The sequence below is a fragment of the Lithobates pipiens genome, unplaced genomic scaffold, assembly GCF_037356315.1.
Source record: "Lithobates pipiens isolate NorthernLeopardFrog02 unplaced genomic scaffold, aLitPip1_a1.2 Scaffold_18, whole genome shotgun sequence".
In the NCBI taxonomy this organism is placed as follows: Eukaryota; Metazoa; Chordata; class Amphibia; order Anura; family Ranidae; genus Lithobates; species Lithobates pipiens.
In genome coordinates this window covers 152178961-152199528 of record NW_027507758.1, presented here as the reverse complement: position 1 = coordinate 152199528, position 20568 = coordinate 152178961, and the positions used below count along the sequence as shown (strand labels likewise).

General features: G+C 43.9%; 1 protein-coding gene across 1 annotated transcript in view; it reads right to left on the bottom strand.

The window, feature by feature from the left end:
* Positions 1–20568, bottom strand: part of GNPAT (glyceronephosphate O-acyltransferase) — a 73198-nt gene that overhangs the window by 8576 nt on the left and 44054 nt on the right. The window contains exons 10-13 of the mRNA XM_077486279.1: positions 16740–16985; positions 14455–14534; positions 11461–11601; positions 10289–10388 (exon numbers count right to left, since the gene is read on the bottom strand). Coding sequence (XP_077342405.1) covers positions 10289–10388; positions 11461–11601; positions 14455–14534; positions 16740–16985 — 567 coding nt within the window. The remainder of the gene's footprint in view (positions 1–10288; positions 10389–11460; positions 11602–14454; positions 14535–16739; positions 16986–20568) is intronic.

Sequence of the window (20568 nt, the reverse complement as noted above, 5' to 3'; positions counted from 1 at the left end):
GAAACAAAATGAGATCACAGAAATTTGGTAGGCTCGACGTGTTTCATTTATATAAAATTACACTCTTCAGGGGCAGGTGCACTTGGGTCTACAACAAAACATATTTAAGAAATGGAGCCCATAAATACAAAAAAAATAAAAAAAATTAATACAATTACAATTGGCTAAAAAGCAACATAGCCAAAAATGCCCCCTCAATTCAAACAAAACCCTGGCACTTTTATAGACAGTCTAAAAATCCCACCTTGGGTGCTGTGGTGGTGGGGGTAGCTGGGGCAAAGAGCCTCTCGCTGTCAAACTGGCAACCCAGACCAAAATATTACGGGTAAAATCTGTGTGATTTTGGCAGGTTGAGAGTCTGTCCAACTCTGCATCAGGGCTCCGGATACACAGAGAATGAGCAGATATGAAACTGACAAGTGGAAACCCACAGGTTACACCAGAAATGCCCCTGGCACAGTGTAATCTAAAGAGTTTGATTGTCAGTTTGTTATCCAGGCTCTGCTCTATGTATACCGCCCTGTCGGTAAATTTACACACATTCAGCACCTCAGGCAATAGACTGCAGAGCTGATCTGTGTATTCTGATGGCAGAACCCGCTGGCTGAATGAAAAAAACTGACCCATGTATGGCCAGCTGTATTTAGTAAGGCAGAAATCAAGAATCTAAAAAGTAACCTCACTCTAATAGTTAATCTTAAATAATCTCCTAAAAAAATAAAATAAAATGTTTATACCCAAGAACAAAAAATAAATAAAAAACAATATATATAAAACTGTAGCTGGTCAGTCCTTAGATGTGGTGGCTACATCAATTTATCTTTCTTTATCGTACATCATGGGACACAGAGCCTTAAGTCCACCTGCTTTCACCTATCCATCAGAATGCATGTGCCTCCACTGTGGGGACACTTATAAGTTAGTGTTAGGTACCACAGATACTGGGGCGCCTTGGCGGGGCTCTGTGGCTTACGCATGCATTTGCAAACGTGTGCAGACTAAACCCCCGTTTTTTAATGCATACTGTTATACAGGTTATTTGGTTGTCTTTGGGCTGGTGGTAAGTAAAGCTTGTTTTTTTCCTCGGTTTATCCTTGGGTTTGTTTGTATCTGTTAGCCTTCCAAGCTTCTTACTGCGATAGCCAGCTATAGGTGCGAGCAGGTGACGTCTTTTTGTGTCACAGTTTGTGTTTTTTGGTTAGGCATCTCGCTGACACCTGTGCTGCCATTGTGCTGGGTGTTCAGTGTGCTCCTGTACCTTTAAGAAGGGGTGGCTCCCCTTCAGTCCACCTGCTTTCACCTATCCATCAGAATGCATGTGCCTCCACTGAGGGGACACTTATAAGTTAGTGTTAGGTACCACAGATACTGGGGTCCTTGGCGGGGCTCTGTGGCTTACTCATGCATTTGCAAATGTGTGCAGACTAAACCCCTGTTTTTAACGCATACTGTTAGACAGGTTATTTGGTTGTCTGTGGGCTGGTGGCAAGTAAAGCTTGGTTTTTTTCCTTGGTTTATCCTTGGGTTTGTTTGTATCAATTACTTAAATGGGTTATGGGTCACCTTCAGGTGATGGACACTAGTATACTCAATCCAGGAAGTTCACTCCCTATATAACCCATAACCCCTCCTCCTTCCAGGAGCACATCAGTTTTTTCGCCAGTGTCTAAGGTGTTGGTCACGAGTGAAGATGTGCTCTGAGGAGCTCCAGGAGGGATTCATGCTGGATTTAAATTCTTCCATAGACTGGATCCATCCAAGCCACTGAGGCCACAGGATGGTACCCGGGCCTCGCATAGAAGAACGAGGTTTTGCCTGTAATGCTTCTCTTTAAGGGCTGGACCCCAGGAACCTTTTTAGTCTTGCTATATTACCTAAAGTTGCTCCTGAGGGGTGCTATACAGGTCCAAAGGAGTGGAACCCCTATTATAGGGACCCGGTCTTTGAAGGTTTACCAATGCAACCCGCCGTGATGGGTGAAGTTTGGATCTGTCTATTACAGCAGTATCCTGCAGCCAGGATAAGGTAAGGGAAGAAGCCTAGGAACTGTAAAATGTCCACCTATGCCTTTTTCTTCCATATATGCAAAACATTGTATGTCTTAAAAGAGCTCCACTAGAGGGTGTAAATTAAACATACCTTGGTATGTTGCTTCTTAGCAGGTGTGTCCAGCTATAACCGTGTGTGTGGTCCCAGCAGCCAGAGGGGGGTTCTTAGTTGAACAAATGGCATTTCCTCTTTAACGGAACTAAGTGGGGGTACAGCAGCAGTTCATAATCATATATTTTATGTATAGACGGCCCCTACTAGAACAATTATCTACTAAGGAGCCATACACCACTGCTGATAAAACTCCCCCTCCCCCGGAGGGGTGCTGTGGCAGCTTCTACAGTAATTATATATATATATATACACATATATATATATATACACATATATATATATATATATATATATATATATACACACACATATACACATATACATATATACTTGCCTTTTTATATAACGCACTATCTGCAGAAGTTGGTTGAGCCCCAGCCTTGTATTACAAGGCAGCATGTTCTCTGGCAGGTGTCAGACGGCAGGTAATGCAGCCATAGCTTGCAGGCTCTGAAGGCCAGTGCCTCCTTCTCTTTGGGTCTGCATTTACAGACCCGTATGCCATCCGCACGGACTAGTGTCATTTTTGAGCAAGGAGGGGGGCGGGTATTGGAAAGGGGTGAAGTCTAAGAAGTAGGCAATGCAGCGTGCAGGACGCATCATCCACGTGGAGCACACGGCGCATACACTGAAGTGCAGAAGACGCTGAGGATGCCAAATCAGGTTCTCACCATCAGAAATCTCATTGGAGGAGAAATCTATAACTGAAGAGAGGAAGTCTGACACACTAAAGGGACACAAGAGCGCTGGGACATGTAAGGGATGTATACAGGCATTTCCAGTACAGGAAATACAATTGTTACTCAGCACCAAAAGCTGATCATTATGGTGGCATCGTTTTGCTAGAACTATTGCTCAGCAAGTAGTATATTTTTCTTAAAGCGCCTCTGCTTTTGTGCTTCGCATTATGACTTCCAGAGCTACCAGAAAAGGTAACAAATTCCACCCCCAGGCGCTGGGAACTCCAGTCATGCCTCCACACTGTCATTCTCTCCGGAGATACCAGTTATGGCAAGCCAGGGTGAGTCATTGGAACCAATTGGTGGTGCTACTGCTTCTCACACTTCAGCCCCTGTATAAGTGACTGAAGATGCATTTTCCTCTGCCCTGCAGGGCCTAGAAGTAAGATTATCGGCTTTAATCGCATCCTCCATCCAAACGGATATGAAGCGTACCAGATCCCCCTCCCCCACCACAAACCTTTTACCAAGGGAACAGTGGGCACAGGATGAGGCATTACCCTCAGGCGATAACGGGGGAAAAACAAGCTGATTATTCCTCTGCGGAGAAAACAGATGATGGACCTTTTTCAGCCTCGCAATCTGAGAGATTGCTGGTACAAACTCTTACGGAGATGGTTCGTTCCACTTTCACGCTACCCCTAACAGAGTCAGCTGAAAGTTAGGTTTCTTCCTTGGGTTCTTTAAAAACACTTACAGCCTTTTCATGTGTTTACGGTCCATGTATTACTAGAAAAGCTTATTTATGCTGAATGGGATCACCCAGATAAGCATTTTCTCCCTCCAAATAGATTCTCAGTTCTCTATCCAAGGAGGAGAAAGTCACCAAAGAATGGAAAGTACTAGCAGTTGACACTGAGATTTTCAGTGTGAACAAATGTTTAACTTGTCCAGTAGACAATGCACAAATGCTTAACCACTTCCCGACCAGCGCACGACGATGTACGTCGACAGAATGGCACGGGCAGGCATATTGGCGTACATGTACGTCCAATATTCGTTGCCGCCGTGCCATCGGGAGCGCTGGTCGGGACCCCCGTGAGTCCGGTCGCGGGACCCGCGGACTCGATCGCCGCGGGCATCCCCGCGATCGTCTCACGGAGCGGCCGAATGGAGAAAATGCTGTATAAACAACATTTTTCCATTCTGCCTAGCAACTAGTGACGCTGATCTCTGCTCCATGTGATTGGAGCAGAGATCAGTGTACACTAAATGAAAGCCCAACCCCCCCACAGTTAGTAACACACCCCTAGGAACACTTAACCCCTACACTGCCACCCACTGGTTAACCCTTTCACTGCCAGTGTCATTTACACAGGAATCACTGCATTTATATAGCAGTGATTACTGTATAAATGACAACGGTCCCAAAAATGTGTCAAAAATGTCCGATGGGTCCCCCACAATGTCGCAGTCACAATAAAAATCGCAGATCGCCGCCATTACTAGTAAAAAAAAAAATAATAAAAAATTATTAATAAAAATGCTATAAAACTATCCCTATTTTGTAAACGCTATAACTTTTGCGCAAACCAATCAATGTAGAAGAATACGTATCGGCCTAAACTGAGGGAAAAAAAAGTTTTTTTATATATTTTTGGGGGATATTTATTATTACAAAAAGTAAAAAATAATGCGTTTTTTTCAAAATTATCGCTCTATTTTTGTTTATAGCGCAAAAAATAAAAACCGCAGGGGTGATCAAATACCACCAAAAGAAAGCTCTATTTGTGGGAAAAAAACGACGTTAATTTTGTTTGGGAGCCACGTCGCACGACCGCGCAATTGTCAGTTAAAGCGACGCAGTGCCGAATCGCAAAAAGTGGTCTGGTCTTTGACCAGCAAATTGGTCCGGTCTGAAAGTGGTTAAAGATCCAACAGATAAAAAGTTGGAATTCCTGTTAAAATCCTCTTTTTCCTTGGCAGGTGCGGTTACTCAGCCTGCAGTTGCAGCTATAGGCATCTGTCAGTCCCTAAGGGACCAGTTTAGACAGGCCCTTAAAGAGGTCCCTGCACACAGGTCCACGATTTGGCCAAACTACCAAGGGAGCTATTTTTTGGCATGTACGCCATGAAAGACTATTGACCAGGCATCCCGCCTTGCACTTGTGCTGGTACACATGCATAGGACCCTGTGGTAAAAATAAAGTATTTTTTTGGTCAGCCGAAGCACCTTGCAAAAGCCTTCTGACTAGTTTCCCTTTTCATAGGGATCAACTATTTGGGGAGGATTTGGTCAAACACATCCAAACGATTTCTATTGGGAAAGGTACTCTTTTACCCAAAAGAAAGTATAAATGTCCTTTGTGGTTTGAAGAACAACAGCAGCATTTCAATTTGTAGCTTTGCCCTTTGGGCCAGCTACAGCACCCCGAGAGTTCACAAAAGTGCTGGCCCCACCTCTAGCCAGATTAAGGGCACAGGGCATAACAGTCTTGGTGCACCTAGACGATCTATTGTTAATAGACCAATCAATGGCTCGCTTGGAGCAAAGTGTACGCATTACAACCAGTTACCCGGAAAGTCTGGGCTGAATTCTCAACCTAGAGAAGTCTTCCTTAAAACCGCTAAGAAAGCGGGAGTATTTGGGACTGATCATAGACACAGCCCAGAAAAGGGCATTCTTGCCTCCAGCAAAGATCAGCTCCATAAGAGAGCTGGTGCGGATGGTCAGGTTGAAAGGAAATCCCTCAATTCGCCTTTACATGAGGTTGTTGGAAAAGATGGTGGCCCCTATGCCCAGTTCCATTCAAGACTGTTGCAAAACAGTATCCTGTCTGCTTGGAACAAAATGATCCAAGCTTTGGACTTGCCAATGCGGCTGTCCCTGAGAGTGTCCCAAAGCTTCAGTTGGGTGGTTACTAATCCAAAATCTGCTGAAAGGAAAATCCTTCAGACCAATTATCTGGAAATTAGTAATGACAGATGCCAGCCTTTTAGGCTGGGGAGCAGTACTAGAGAAAACGACTGTCCAAGGACAGTGGTCAAAAACCGAAAGAGCCTTGCCCACCAACATCCTAGAGATTCGGGCATTGCGTCTGGCTCTGAAAGCCTGGATTTCCAGGTTAAGGGACAGTCCTGTCAGGATCCAATCTGACAATGCCATGGCTGTGGCCTATATCAATCACCAAGGGGGCACCAAGAGTCTCTCAGCGCAGAGAGAGAAAGGAATGTTCTGTGCCTATCGGCAGTATTCATTACAGGATTAGAGAATTGGCAGGCGGACTACTTAAGTCGCCAGCAGTTATTCCCAGGGGAATGGTCTCTTCACCCTGACATTTTTCGGGCTATTTGCCAAAGATGAGGGACTCCGAACATAGATCTCCTAGTGTCCAGATTCAACATGAAGTTAGTCAACTTTGTGTCGAGGACAAGGGATCCCATCACATGCGGAACAGATGCGTTGGTGACCCCAGGGGATCAATTCTCATTGATCTATGCATTCCCCCCTATTCAGTTGCTACCACGACTTCTTTGCAGAATCAAGCTGGAAGAAAAGCTGGTAATTCTGGTAGCACCAGCATGGCCCAGAATATCATGGTATGCAGAAAATCGTAAAGATGGCAGTGGAGGATCAATGGTCCTTCCACCAAGGTCAGACCTGCTCTCACAGGGGCCGATATTCCATCCTACTTTCCGAACAATAAATTTAACCGCCTGGCTATTGAAACACACATTCTGAAAAAACATGGGCTTTCCGGGTCAGTTATCTCTACTTTGATTAATGCAAGGAAGCCAGCATCCAGAGCTATATATTAGAGTCTGGAAGGCTTATGTTTCCTGGTGTGAATTCAAGGGTTGGCAGCCTCGGAGATATATCATAGGCAGAATTCTTGCCTTTCTAAAATTAGGTGTAGAGATGAAATTGGCCTTGAGTACTATTAATGGCCAAGTCTCAGCCTTATCGATCTTATTTCAAAGACCGCTTGCCATCCATTCTTTAGTCTGGCATTTCATGCAAGAGGTGATGTGGAGTAATCCACCAGTTAAACCACCTTTGAGCCCTAGGGACTTGAAGTTTTTTTGTGTGTTAGTTTATCTGTGTTACAAAAACAGCCATTTAAACAGATACAACATATTCCCTTAGTCCTTCTAAGAAGGAAGTTGGTATTTTTGGTTGCTATATCCTCAGCAAGGAGGGTTTCAGAATTGGCTGCTCTTTCTTGTAAAGAGCCATATCTGATTATTCATTAGGACAGAGTAGTGCTATGCCCTCATCCATATTTTTTGCCAAAGGTGGTCTCAGGTTTTCACCTAAACCAAGATATTGTCCGGCCATCATTTTTTCCAAAACCAGGTTCCAGGGAAGAAAAAAAGTCACTACATTGGCTTGATGTGGTGAGAGCAGTGAAAATCTATTTAAAAAGACAACTGCTCAGATTTGTAAGACTGATGTCTTATTTATTCTGCCAGAGGGTCCTAAGAAGGCACAGGCAGCGTAGAAATCCACTGTCACTAAGTGGATTCGGCAATTTATAATTCAAACTTATGATTTAAGGGGTAAGATTCCCCCTTTTCAAGTTAAGGAGCACTCTACCAGGGCGGTTAGTGCTTCTTGGGCAGTGTGTCACGAGGCCTCCATGGCTCAGATATGTAAGGCCACAACTTGATCTTCAGTGCATACATTCACAAAATGTTATCAGCTGGATGTAAGGAGGTATGAGGATATCGCCTTCGGACACAATGTGCTGCAGGCAGCAGTATAAGTCCTCAAGTGTGGGGGTACCCTCTGGGTTGTGTCTCCCTCCCCTCAAGTAGCATTGCTATGGGATGTCCCATTAAGTAATTAGGCTCTGTGTCCCATGATGTACGATAAAGAAATTAGGATTTTTAAAACAGCTTACCTGTAAAATCCTTTTCTTGGAGTACATCATGGGACACAGAGGTCCCTCCCCTCTTTTGGGATTTAAGTATATTGCTTTGCTACAAAAACTGATGTGCTCCTGGAAGGAAGAGGGGTTATATAGGGAGAGAACTTCCTGGATTGGTTATACCAGTGTCCATCACCTGAAGGTGGCCCATAACCCATTAATTACTTATGTGTGGACTCATGTGTCCCATGATGTACTCCAAGAAAAGGATTTTACAGGTAAGCTTATAAAAATCCTATTTTTTCAGACCCCCCTCCCCCTTTCTGCCCTAATATTTTAGGGCTGCAGAACACCTCCAAAAGAGGCAGAGAGCACAGAAAATTGCAAGCTCAATGGATCTGTTGTGCTTTTCAAACAGTTATACCAAAATTATTTGATATTATGCCAATAAATCGTAGCCATGCACTTGAAATCACAAACGCCTCCAGCATACCTTTCTGGATTAATTTAATCAACCAAGCAGTTCTGATATACAAGATAACCTATGAGGCCAGGGAATGCCCTAAAAAATTTCAAAAAATCTGGTCCCCTTGGGTAGAATCTGAACGTTCTATAGCAACTGAAGGTTGTGGTAGCTCCTAAACCCAGAACGTATCCGTCTCATAATGTATGTTGTAAATGTGCGCTTTGTATGTATGGTTCGCAGTCTGAGAATACTTCCTTATTTTCACAATTACGGTGTTTTTTGATTATGGCTTTTTTTTTTTTTTTTGGGGGGGGGGGGGGATTCTGTATATACTATGCTCTGTCATAGTTGTTGCTCAGACTTTTTCTGCGATATGGCTGTGATATGTAATTAATGGAATTCTGTTTAATGCTATACTACAGGTCTATGCAAGCTTTCTACTCTCTGGTTTGTATTTTGTATCTTTTACAAACAAACAATAAAGTTACCTTTAAAAAATAAATAAAACATTTGATACAGAAAACTGGCTGCCAATTGCGCACACAGGACTGACCCACTGTTACCAAAATGCATTTCACCCCCTAGTGGACTTAATTCTTGATGCAGGCCCACTAGGGGGCGAAATGCATCCGAGGGACTATTCCTAGAGCAGAGCTGAAGCCATATTATTACGTTGGTCACTGTGAGATGGAATCCTGTGTGCGATCTGCAGACATTTTTCTGTAGCATCGTATAGCCTGAAAAGCTGTTTTATATGGTCTGCACCAGTTCATTACATGTCATGTTGGCTGATATCAGAGATAGGAGTATTAGTGCCGTACTTTTTTTGTGTACATGAGTTTCTTTTGATGGTATATTTACCAAAATAAAAGGGAGAAAATAAGGGGAGTTCATTGTTAGGGTTACCTACACTTTAACTGAAATTATTACAGTAAACTAATATACAATTGCTTACCAAGGGTTTGAGCATTTTGTGGGTCATAATTGCTTATTTTAGAGCCTGAGTGAGTCTCGTATTTTAGATACATGTAGCGCCGACTCCTAACGAGCATGCCCTATATGTTTTTGAAAATTAATACTCCTGAAAACACAGTTGGGTTTCATTGTTAATTTTGCTAAATTATGGTTTCAGTACCAGTCTGGCTGGATTGTACCGAGTTCTCCTTGGCCGCAGGTGTTGCGGTCACCGCCGGCAAATGGTAGAACGCAGTTTAGCTGGGTGTGTTGAGTGCCACGTTTTCTCGAAACCAGCCCAGTGGGAGTGTTCTCCTGCTGTGCACTCTGGGAGATGGCATTTAAGATACTGTCATCACGTGCTTCGAGGTTCCGATCCAGAAGATATTTTCTGTCTGTTCGGTCCTGGTCCTCCTGACCAGCCCCCATGGCCCTCCTGGCCTGGGGTGCGCATCCATGCAATTCCAAGTCTCAGGGCTGGATAGCCCGAGGCAAAGTAACTGCAGGGCAGGCCTGACTGGATATCGAGGCCTGAGGATTCAAAGGTGGTCCAGTGCCGTCTCATCTAAGGAGAGGCCAAGGAACTGGGAGAAGCATCCAGGGGAGGACTCTTCAGGAAAAAGCCATGCATCAGGCTGATTTCTCTGAAGGAGCCTGGAGGCTCAGTTGAAGGACACTTCATGGATCTACACTCATACGGTATCGCCGAACCGGCTGAGAGATACTGGTACCGTATGATAGTTCCCTGAATTAGTCCATGTCCCTTGGTTACGCTCAAGTCTGTGGCAGAGACTTTACTTAACACCCTACCGGCTGCTAGGCCTAGTGAGAGGAGGTCTATCGGGGGGTTGTGAGAATCCAGCTGTGAAACGGTTGTTCTCTGGATTTCTTCTATAAGAGACTTTCTATTTTTGCAGTCCAAAAGTACCTGAACTTCCTCCTAACCCTCTACCCTAAACTGAGAGATCTTGTTTCTATTTAAAATAAGTAACCCAAAAAGAAGATCCAGTGTCAGTTTCTGCATTTCTTTGGGCCATCTACCACGGGAATCCTTAGAGACAAGGTCAAAAAGGTAACGGTAAGCCCAATAAAACCAGCAGCTCCTTCGGGGGTCAGTGCTACATACACAAACAATATAATGCTTCTGTGCTTACCAGCTATGATACACTGCATGACAAAACTCCTCAGAGTAGATATGTATTGCTGTTCTGATCGTTTCTTAGTCATGTCCTCCAATAGGTGCCTGAAGGCTAGCTGGAAAATGCAATGGGTACAAATTTAAATGTGTATCATGTACACATTTAGCAAAAACCAAACAGGTACCCCCCCCCCTCTGTAAGGTGCCAAATGTGGCATCTGGGGGAGGGTGGAGACAGATAAGCGGAAGATCCACTTTTGGGTGCAACTCCGCTTTAACAAAAGATCACCCACATCTCTCACTCCATCACATATCACAATTATTAGGGGAATATTTCCCACTTTAAGATAATGTGTAATAATAATCATTTCTTAATGCCCCTGGGTCAACTGTACATCCAGAAGTACGTTTTTTTTTTTTTTTTTTAGTCCAACTTACTATAACCATATAATAGCAGTTCTAACTCACAAACGGCATTACCTTCAAGCATTGTATTGATGGTGGCCATCAAGCCTGCATGCAGTTTGATATAAATAGCTCTGCAATGTTAAGCTGTATCCATGTGACAAACCAGAGGCTCTGGATATACAGTCAGCCCAAAGGCATTAAGTAATAATTTGCATTACCCCACCCACTTATAAGAGGAGAGCAGTGATGACAGTGGAGATAAAGAGCAGAAATACCAAGAATAGACCAGAGAGAGACTTCTATGAGTAGCTTAAAAGTATGGGGTTTATAAAAAAATAAAAAAATAAAAAAATAAAACACACACACACACACACACACACACACACACACACACACACACACACCTTTTACCAACCTAAGTAGATGCACTATTGATCCGATGCTGCATCTGTCTCCTGTCACCTCTCCACTGAGGAGTGATCAAACACAGACAATTGTTCAGTTCTCCCCTCCAGTCTGAGCAGAGAGCTGTGACTGTCAGTCACCAGCTCTCTACTCCTCCAGCGCTCCTTGGAATTCTAGGCTGGGGAGGGGAGGGAGCAGCTGGCTCAGTCTCCCAGCAGCTGTTTTTTTTTTTTTTTTTAAACTTAGAAATATTTTATTTTAGGTCAGATTCACTTTTACAAAAGTATCTGCCCCCCAAATTCCTACATTGATAATAATAAACTCACTCAAATGGAGCTTAATATCTGAAACTTGACTAGACTAGTCCATACCTACCTGATAACCTTCAAGGAAGGGCTGAAACATTCTCAACAAAAATGCAACTGTATTGGATCCATTCTCCGTCATGACCAGTTCATGTGGATTGCCTTGAACCACATCACATTTGGATAGCAGAAAGCAGCCTTCTTCAAAATCCTGACAAGGAAAAATGACACTGAATATGTGACACATTCAGAATTGCATAAAGTAATGAGATGGAATTTACTTAAGTAATAAAAACATAGTAACCTAGGTCTGTGGGAGACAAGATCATTGCTGCAGGGAACGTAACAGGAATAGGAAACATCAGTGACATACAGTTAAAGTGGTGACATGAAATATGAACAAAGCATATCTTTCTATAGCGTGTGCTTGTCTCAATCCAAAGCACAAAGTGTAATTTCTGTCTGCTACCCCATTTCTCTACTATGAACATGATTTCTTAAATGTTTTCCTGACACCAAGAGAAAAAAGGTGATAGGGGTGGGACCTCTAGCCAATTGACAGCATCAGCTCCGTTTCTTTGTACCTTTCCTCCAGCCAGCTCTCAGATCTCTCCTCATTAAACTCTGCAGAGTGTAGCTTCAGCTCTCCGCCCCCTTGTTTCTGAATTCTCTAACAAGCTTAAAAATTCAGCACTTTAAAACGGATGTAGAGAAGAGAAGACTGAAGATAGACAGGTACAATTACTGTTGGAGGATTTGTTTCATCCCTGTGTATAACCAGAGGCACTTCACTAGGTATATGTAAGGGTTTACAACCCCTTTAAGCTGCCTGCACCAGGCTCTTTTGGATGACCACAAAGCACTGACAATCATCCCCAACCTGCTACTCCCTGATTTTCTTGAATACTCTGGGGAATATGCTAATAACATGTGAAAGACTGTATCATATATGTGATTTTTTTAATTTTGTCCATAGTTCCTATTTTATATACAGTGGATATACAAAGTCTACACACCCCTGTTAACATTTGACCTATAAACTGTACAACTCAGTTGAACAACAAACTGAAATCTTTGTGGGGGGGGAGTAAAAATAATGTGGTATCAGAAGTGTGCACATCCTCTTATAACTGGGGATGTAGCTGCATTCAGAATTAAGCCATCACATTTAAACTCATGTTAAAAAGGAATCAGTACACACCGGCCATCATTTAAAGTGCCTCTGATTAACCCCAAATAAAATTCAGCTGTTCTAGTAGGTCGTTTCTGACATTTTCTTAGTCGCATCCTACAGCAAAGCCATGGTCCGCAGAGAGCTTCCAAAGCATCAAAGGGATCTCATTGGTAAAAGGTATCAGTCAGGAGAAGGGTACAATGAATTTCCAAGGCATTAGATATACCATGGAACACAGTGAAAACAGTCATCATCAAGTGGAGAAAATATGGCACAACAGTGACATTATCAAGAACTGGACATCCCTCCAAAATTGACAAAGAGACGAGAAGAAAACTGGTCAGGGAGGCTGCCAAGAGGCCTACAGCAACATTAAAGGAACCGCAGGAATATCTGGCAAGTACTGGCTGTGTGGTACATGTGACAACAATCTCCTGTATTCTTCATATGTCTGAGCTATGGGGTAGAGTGGCAAGATGGAAGCCTTTTTTTTTATTATTTTTTTTTTTTTTAAACAAAGAAAACATCCAAGCCCAGCTAAATGTTGCAAAAACACATCTGAAGTCTCACAAAAGTATGTGGGAAAATGTGTTATGGTCTGATGAAACACAGGTTGAACTTTTTTGGCCATAATTCCCAAAGATACATTTTGCGCAAAAACAACACTGCACATCACCAAAAGAACACCATACCCACCATGAAGCATGGTGGAAGCATCATGCTTTGAGGCGGTTATTCAACTGGAACAGGGGCCCTAGTCAAGGTAGAGGGAATTATGAACAGTTTCAAATACCAGTCAATATTGGCACAAAACCTTCAGGCTTCTGCTAGAAAGCTGAACGTGAAGAGGAACTTCATCTTTCAGCATGACAACGACCCAAAGCATACATCCAAATCAACAAAGGAATGGCTTCACCAGAAGAAGATTAAAGTTTTGGAATGGCCCAGCCAGAGCCCAGACCTGAATCGCATTGAAAATCTGTGGGGTGATCTGAAGAGGGCTGTGCACAGGAGATGCCCTCACAATCTGACAGATTTGGAGTGTTTTTGCAAAGAAGAGTGGGCAAAATATTGGCAAGTCAACATGTACCATGCTGATAGACTCATACTCACAAGAGTGCTGTAATAAAATCAAAAGGTGCTTCAACTAAGTATTAGTGCAAGGGTGTGCACACTTATGGAAGCATATTCTTTTATTTTTTACTTCCCTCCACCTAAAATATTTCAATTTGTTTTTCAACAGAGTTGTACAGTTTATAGGTCACATTAAAAAGGTGGAAAAAGTTCTAATTTTTTTTATCTTTGTCTCATTTTTTTTTACATCACAGAATCCTGACATTTTAACAGGGGTGTGTAGACTTTTTATATCCACTGTATGCTTTAACCCCAAGAGCCAATACACACCTGAATCACAAAGGAATGCGGTCTTGAATACTCTAGGGAATATGCTATTAACATTCTAATGACTGTATCATATATTTGTTTTTTTAAATTGTCCATAGTACCCATTTTATATATGTTTTGTGCTTCAGTGCAATTTCAGCCCATTTATTTCAGTGGGCTGAAATCGCACTGAAAAACAAAAAGTAGTGCATGTACTACTTTTCCAAAACGCACAGAACCAAATCAAATGGTGCTGCAGTACCATGTGATCTGGTGCAGGAAAATGCACTGCACTTGTGATCTGGGTTTGGAGCAATGTTAGAAATATATTGACACCAGCAGTAGATTGCACATCTAGTGCGACCTGAATGTGGTGCGTGAAATGCACACAAGACGCAGGTTTCCTGAACTGCGTTCTGGCATAAATGAGCGCTAAGTCGATGTTGCCGTGCCCTCATCACTTTTGCAGAATCTTACATGCTGTAATGCTAAGTATATTTTTCTTACTTTCTTTTCAAATCCAGGAAAGAAGATAAATTCTTTGGAAAAAAGATTTCTTAGAAAGTCAAACATTTCGTAAACGTCCTCTGCAAAGAAAAACAATGGTCAATAAATGTAAAAAAAAAATAAAGCAATTTAAATAAAAAGCACATGCAATACAATGGCTATCTTATTCACAACATATGCATACATTTTATACATTCTATTCTAATTTTATTTTCTGTAACCTCTGATGCACTCCTAATGACATCAAGGAACCAGAAAAGTGCAATCACAGTCATGCAGGCTATGATCATGGCTAGCATAGTGTCCAGTGGTAGTTTCCATGCATGTTGTTACACTTGACATGCTAGGACAGACTTGTATTTTATAAATCACATCGAATATTGTATGAATCACCACGTTTATATTTGAAAAGTACCGTACAGGGTAATCCTCAAAAAAAGGAAGAGAGAAACTGATCAATTCATTAACTGTATTCATTATACTGGCAAATTGGTCAGAAATAATAGCCTGTAAACTGAAATTTTAGTGAAAACTAAAATCAGATTTACATCAATATAGCCTCGTTAGGCTTGTGTCTGGGTTGGTAAAAACATACAGCTATGCCAAGTTTTTACCACCACTCCCCTTAAGCATTAAAAGGCTGTAGAGTACATATGCTGCGGGCCATGATGCTTTGCATCTCAGTGCAGCAATAGTTATCCCCACAGCACGGTGCAGCAACATTTATCCGTGTATTGCAGTGCAACAAAAACGATTACTGGTTCAACTGAATGGGGGGGGGGGGGGGGCGCAACATGGTAGTGATGGGCTAGCATGGGGTTTGAGGGGTTAAAAGCAGGTAGTGAGATGGCGATACAGTACCTTCTCACCACCTCTAAAGAGCGATCTGAAAGCATATCGGTCTTTAGACAGAAATGCTACTATAAGCTGGCCCTTAAGTGAAACCAAATGATTCCTTATTCTCTAAAACAAAATCCATCCACAATGTAATGCCCTTGTAATCTATTTTTCATGAAATTGATCCTTACTGTGGTTTACTACCTCCTTGCAAAGTTGTAAAATCCACCATGAGCTCCCAAACTTTCCCATTTGTTTGGAACGAGCAGTGTGCATTATTTGCAGTCATGTGCGCTAGTCTATATACACTATAAATCCCAAACTCCATAGTTCATAATCCATTTTAGGAGCAAGCAAAAAGAGGGAGACAATGCTTCTACATACAGTGGGGCCATGGAGAATGAATGTAGCCACCTTCTAACAGCAAGTCAGATCATAGCAGCAAATAAAAGTAAGTTGGAGATTTGGAGGAGCGGAATTTTAGTTAGGAATACAAGCTTGAAAATAAAACCAGAAGTTTAGTGTCACTTTTCTTAGACCAGGGGACTAATAGCGTAAACATTTTTGCAACTTTGCATTTTGAGCAAAATAAAGAGCTAGCATTACTGCCAAGCCCTGCTCCACGCTACCTGACCCCGATCCTACTGGAGTGCCCAGTAACAACCCAGTGTAAGTTCACGGTTGATATATTATTTTAATATTATATAGGTTAAAAATATCCACCACCATAAGTGAATGGGCTCAGACCTAGTGATTTGGCCATTCACACAAAGCATCATGAGAGCAAGGAAGGAAAGTGACATACTCCCTAGTACCCTAGAAGCACTTTGTTTTCTACAAAGCTCTAAGCAGGTGCACAGAGCTGGGAGTTTATGCACTTCATCAAAATCCAAGAGAGAGATAAGAATCTGTTAAAGAATAGCTCGTCTCCCCTAAAAGAATACTATAGCTGTTGACTTTTAATATAATGACACTTACCTGCCCCTGGATCCAGCGATGTCCTCACCCGAGACGATTATTCAATCGGCTTTGAGCACAGGCAAATTTACTAAGGGAAACTGGCAGCTTTACGGCTGACTTCAAAATTCACGTGTGAGCCGTGCTGAGCTTTGTGATTGGTCCTGCAGGCTTCTGGGATCTGTGATGTGTCCCTGAAGGCTGCTGGGGAAGGAGTGTGGGGGCAAACTTCCGCTCAGATCAAAATCAGGTACCTGCTCCCACAAAAAAAAAAAAAAAAAAAAAAAAAAAAAAAAAAAAAAAAAAAAAAGAGGGGGGGGGGGGGTGCTGTCAGAGGAGTGGAACTGCCCCTATTTGGTGAAGTTCTGCTCTAAGTAGTTAACCACTCCAGTATCTACCAAAACGAAAAGATCAGTATACAAGAAACCAGTTAACTGCAATTACACCTCTTGCTGTTTCTCTCCCTAGACACAACCAATAGATTTTCTCACCGCTCCTGGAACTCTGTGCCATTTTCATCGCTAGAACCACCAGAGCAGGCCTTGCGTATATATTGACCATCTGATTCCTGTAGGAGGCACACATGAGCACAGAGACTGCTCTACTGAACACCAGCTCTTCTGTGAGAACACCATCTGGGTTGTTGTCAAACAGGTAGACCTCACCATCCACAAGCTTTGTGATATTTGCATGAAGGTCCAGACTAGAATGCACCACTTTACTAGCTGACATGTTATCTATTGTTAAAAAGAAAACAAAATTTGAGGATTCAGATTTGAGAAAAAAAACAAAAACATATGGGTTACAAACAAGTTTGCTAACTCTAGTATAGGGTTACTGAATATCAGCTACAATTGCAATTAGCTGTTCCTTTAATGAAACAAAGCAATTCAACACGGTCAATATCAGCTTAACCACTTCAACACCCAGCCAATTCTAACACTTCTTACCTAAATGTGAAAATCTAAATTTTGTTTGCAAGAAAATGACTAATGTCCTGTACAGTTCGGCAGAAAAGGTCAGACGGAATCATTCTGTCGGACATTCCGATTGTGTGTGGGCTTCATCTGACTTTCTAAAATTCTGACGGACCTAGAAATAGGAATTGGTTCCGACGGAAAGATTTGAAACATGTTCTATCGAGAAACCCGTTGGTCTGTATGCTGTTCCGACAGACCAAAAACGACGCAAGGGCAGCTATTGGCTACTGGCTATTGAACTTCCTTTTTGAACTTCCTTTTTCTAGTCCCGTCGTACATCATCACGTTCTAAATTATCGGATTTTGGTGTGATCATGTGTAGGCAAGTCCGTTTCGGCGGAACTCCGTCAAAAAGTCTGACGTGAAGTCCGCTCATGTGTACGTGGCATTATAATAGTAGGGGAGGTTGAATAAAGACAATAGTCCATCCAGTTGAACCTGTGAAGGTGCATGTGTGTCAAGGTTGGTAATCATTTCCCATATCACTGTATGCTGCGTTTACCAAGATGCATGTCCAAGAGTTTTTAAAACTTTTAAGACTCCCTGCTGACACCACCAATTGTGCAAGAATTCCACACCCTTATTGCTCCTAACATTGAAAAACCCCCTATGCAGCTTAAAAGGTTAAACCACTTCTTCTACAATCTTATTATGTGCCCCTTACACTCCCTGAGAGTGGAAAGTTTCCTTCCTACGCTGGGATCCCCATTAAAGTATTTGTATAATAAATTTAGCGCTTGTAGTCATCCCTCGTAATTGTCCTCCAGTCTCCCAGCGGTTCACCCACTAGTGAGTAGTTTCAAATCCTGAAAAAGTGTCCACATTAGTACATTACCAAAACCAATATGCATATAAAAAAGGAGAACCAAAGAAACATTTGTAGTTTGTTTTATGTGCTCAGCACGGAGACCTCACCATCACCGCTCGGGTTTACTAGCATTATACCCCGCATTGAGGAAACAGTCTAGTCATCACTGAGTTGAAGCAACCTGTCCATGGTTAAGTACACCGGCGAAAGCCCTGTAACATCTAACCACGGTGGCCATACCCTCTCGAATTGATGTGCATTACCCCGATGTTGATAGATCAGCTTTTGCAATCGCAACAGCTCACCTACACTGTTAACCCATTCCCTCAAAGTAGGGGGATCTTCCGACTTCCAAAGTATCATGATCAGCTTTCGTGCCTGGAACAAGACTAAGTACAGCCTCTCTGATGTGCAACTTCCAGTTGTATTCTTCCAATATACCCAATAGGCAGGCCCTTGGGTCTAGGGGAAGAGTCACATGAAACACTGAATGGACTCTATTCACCACCCCCACCCAATAGGCATGCAGTTTCGGGCAGCGCCACAAGAGATGAATCAAATCCCCATGGTCTCACTTACACCTTGTACAAGTAGATTTCGTTTGAAAAACCCATTAACCACTTGAGATCCGCGCTATAGTAAAAAGAAGTCTACAGCGCGGATCTCAATTTCCGGGACTACGTCTATTGACGTCGTCCCCTTTAAGAGTTCCCCGCGCGCTCCCGGGAGCACGCATCGGGGAAAATCTGTGTTGGCCGTGTCCGCTGGACACAGCCAATCACAGATCGCTGTAAACGGCCAATCACAGCGGCAATTTACAGCGCGATCGCCTCCTCCAATGGGTGATGATCTCAAATGTAAACAAATGAGATCATCACCCATTGCCGAACGTGTCTCCTCACACAGCGATAGCGTGTGAGGAGACCGAAGGTGTTAGTGAGTTTTGAACATATAAAAAGTGACAGTAAACCTATAAAAACCCCACCTGTGCCCAGATCTACCCTGCCAGTGCCCAGATCTACCCTGCCAGTGCCCAGATCTACCCTGCCAGTGCCCACCTGTGCCCACCTGTGCACCGCCAGTGCCCACCTGTGCACCGCCAGTGCTCCATCTGTGCACCACCAGTGCCAATCGGTGCCCATCTGTACCAATCGGTGCCCATCTGTACCAATCGGTGCCCATCTGTACCAATCGGTGCCCATCTGTGCCGCCTAAGCAGTGCCCATCTGTGCCGCCTCAGCAGTGCCCATCTGTGCCGCCTCAGCAGTGCCCATCTGTGCCGCCTCAGCAGTGCCCATCTGTGCCGCCTCAGCAGTGCCCATCTGTGCCGCCTCAGCAGTGCCCATCTGTGCCGCCTCAGCAGTGCCCATCTGTGCCGCCTAAGCAGTGCCCATCTGTGCCCATCTGCTGCCTTATCAGTGCACATCCGTGCAATAAATCAGTGCACATCTGTGCCGACCTATCAGTGCCCATCTGCCGACTCAGCAGTGCCCATCTGTGCCGACTCAGCAGTGCCCATCTCTGCCGCCTCAGCAGTGCCCATCTCTGCCGCCTCAGCAGTGCCCATCTGCCGCCTCAGCAGTGCCCATCTGCCGCCTCAGCAGTGCACATCCGTGCAATAAATCAGTGCCCATCTGCCGACTTATCAGTGCCCATCTGTGCCGCCTCAGCAGTGCCCATCTGTGCCGCCTCAGCAGTGCCCATCTGTGCCGCCTCAGCAGTGCCCATCTGTGCCGCCTCAGCAGTGCCCATCTGTGCCGCCTCAGCAGTGCCCATCTGTGCCGCCTCAGCAGTGCCCATCTGTGCCGCCTCAGCAGTGCCCATCTGTGCCGCCTCAGCAGTGCCCATCTGCCGCCTCATCAGTGCACATCCGTGCAACAAATCTGCACATCTGTGCAATAAATCAGTGCACATCTGTGCCGACCCATCAGTGTCCATTTGTGCCACCTCAAAAGCGCCCATCTGTGCCACCTCATCAGTGCCCATCAGTGCTACAATGGCTAAACGCGTCTTTTCCGCTGAGGAGGCGTACCAAATTATTTCCGCGGCCGACGAGAGCAACGGGGAGCTCTCCTCTTCCGATTCCTTTTCGGATTCGGATTCTGAAGACGTAACTTATGAGCCAGTCCTCAGCAGTGAAACACTGACTGATGAATCCGAGGAGGAAGATATCCGGCCCATCAAGCGAAGGCGTTGTAGTGAGGCAATGCCGTCCACCAGCACCGCAGTGCCGTCCACCAGCACCGCAATGCCGTCCACCAGCACCGCAGTGCCCCAGCAAGAAAGGCCAAGTACCAGTGGGGTGTCATCTCAGCCCCAAAGGGTTAGGAGCCATGCTGGCCTTCCCTATGCCCTTCAGAACCCCTTGTGGCTTCCTCCTAATTCAGGAGAGGCCAATGTTCCCCCTTTCACCGCCCAGCCAGGAGTCCAGGTGGACACGGAGAATTTTAGCCCCATCGATTTTTTTCATTTAATTTTTACGGAGGACATGTTGGCGTCAATTGTGGCCCAGTGCAACCTGTATGCACAACA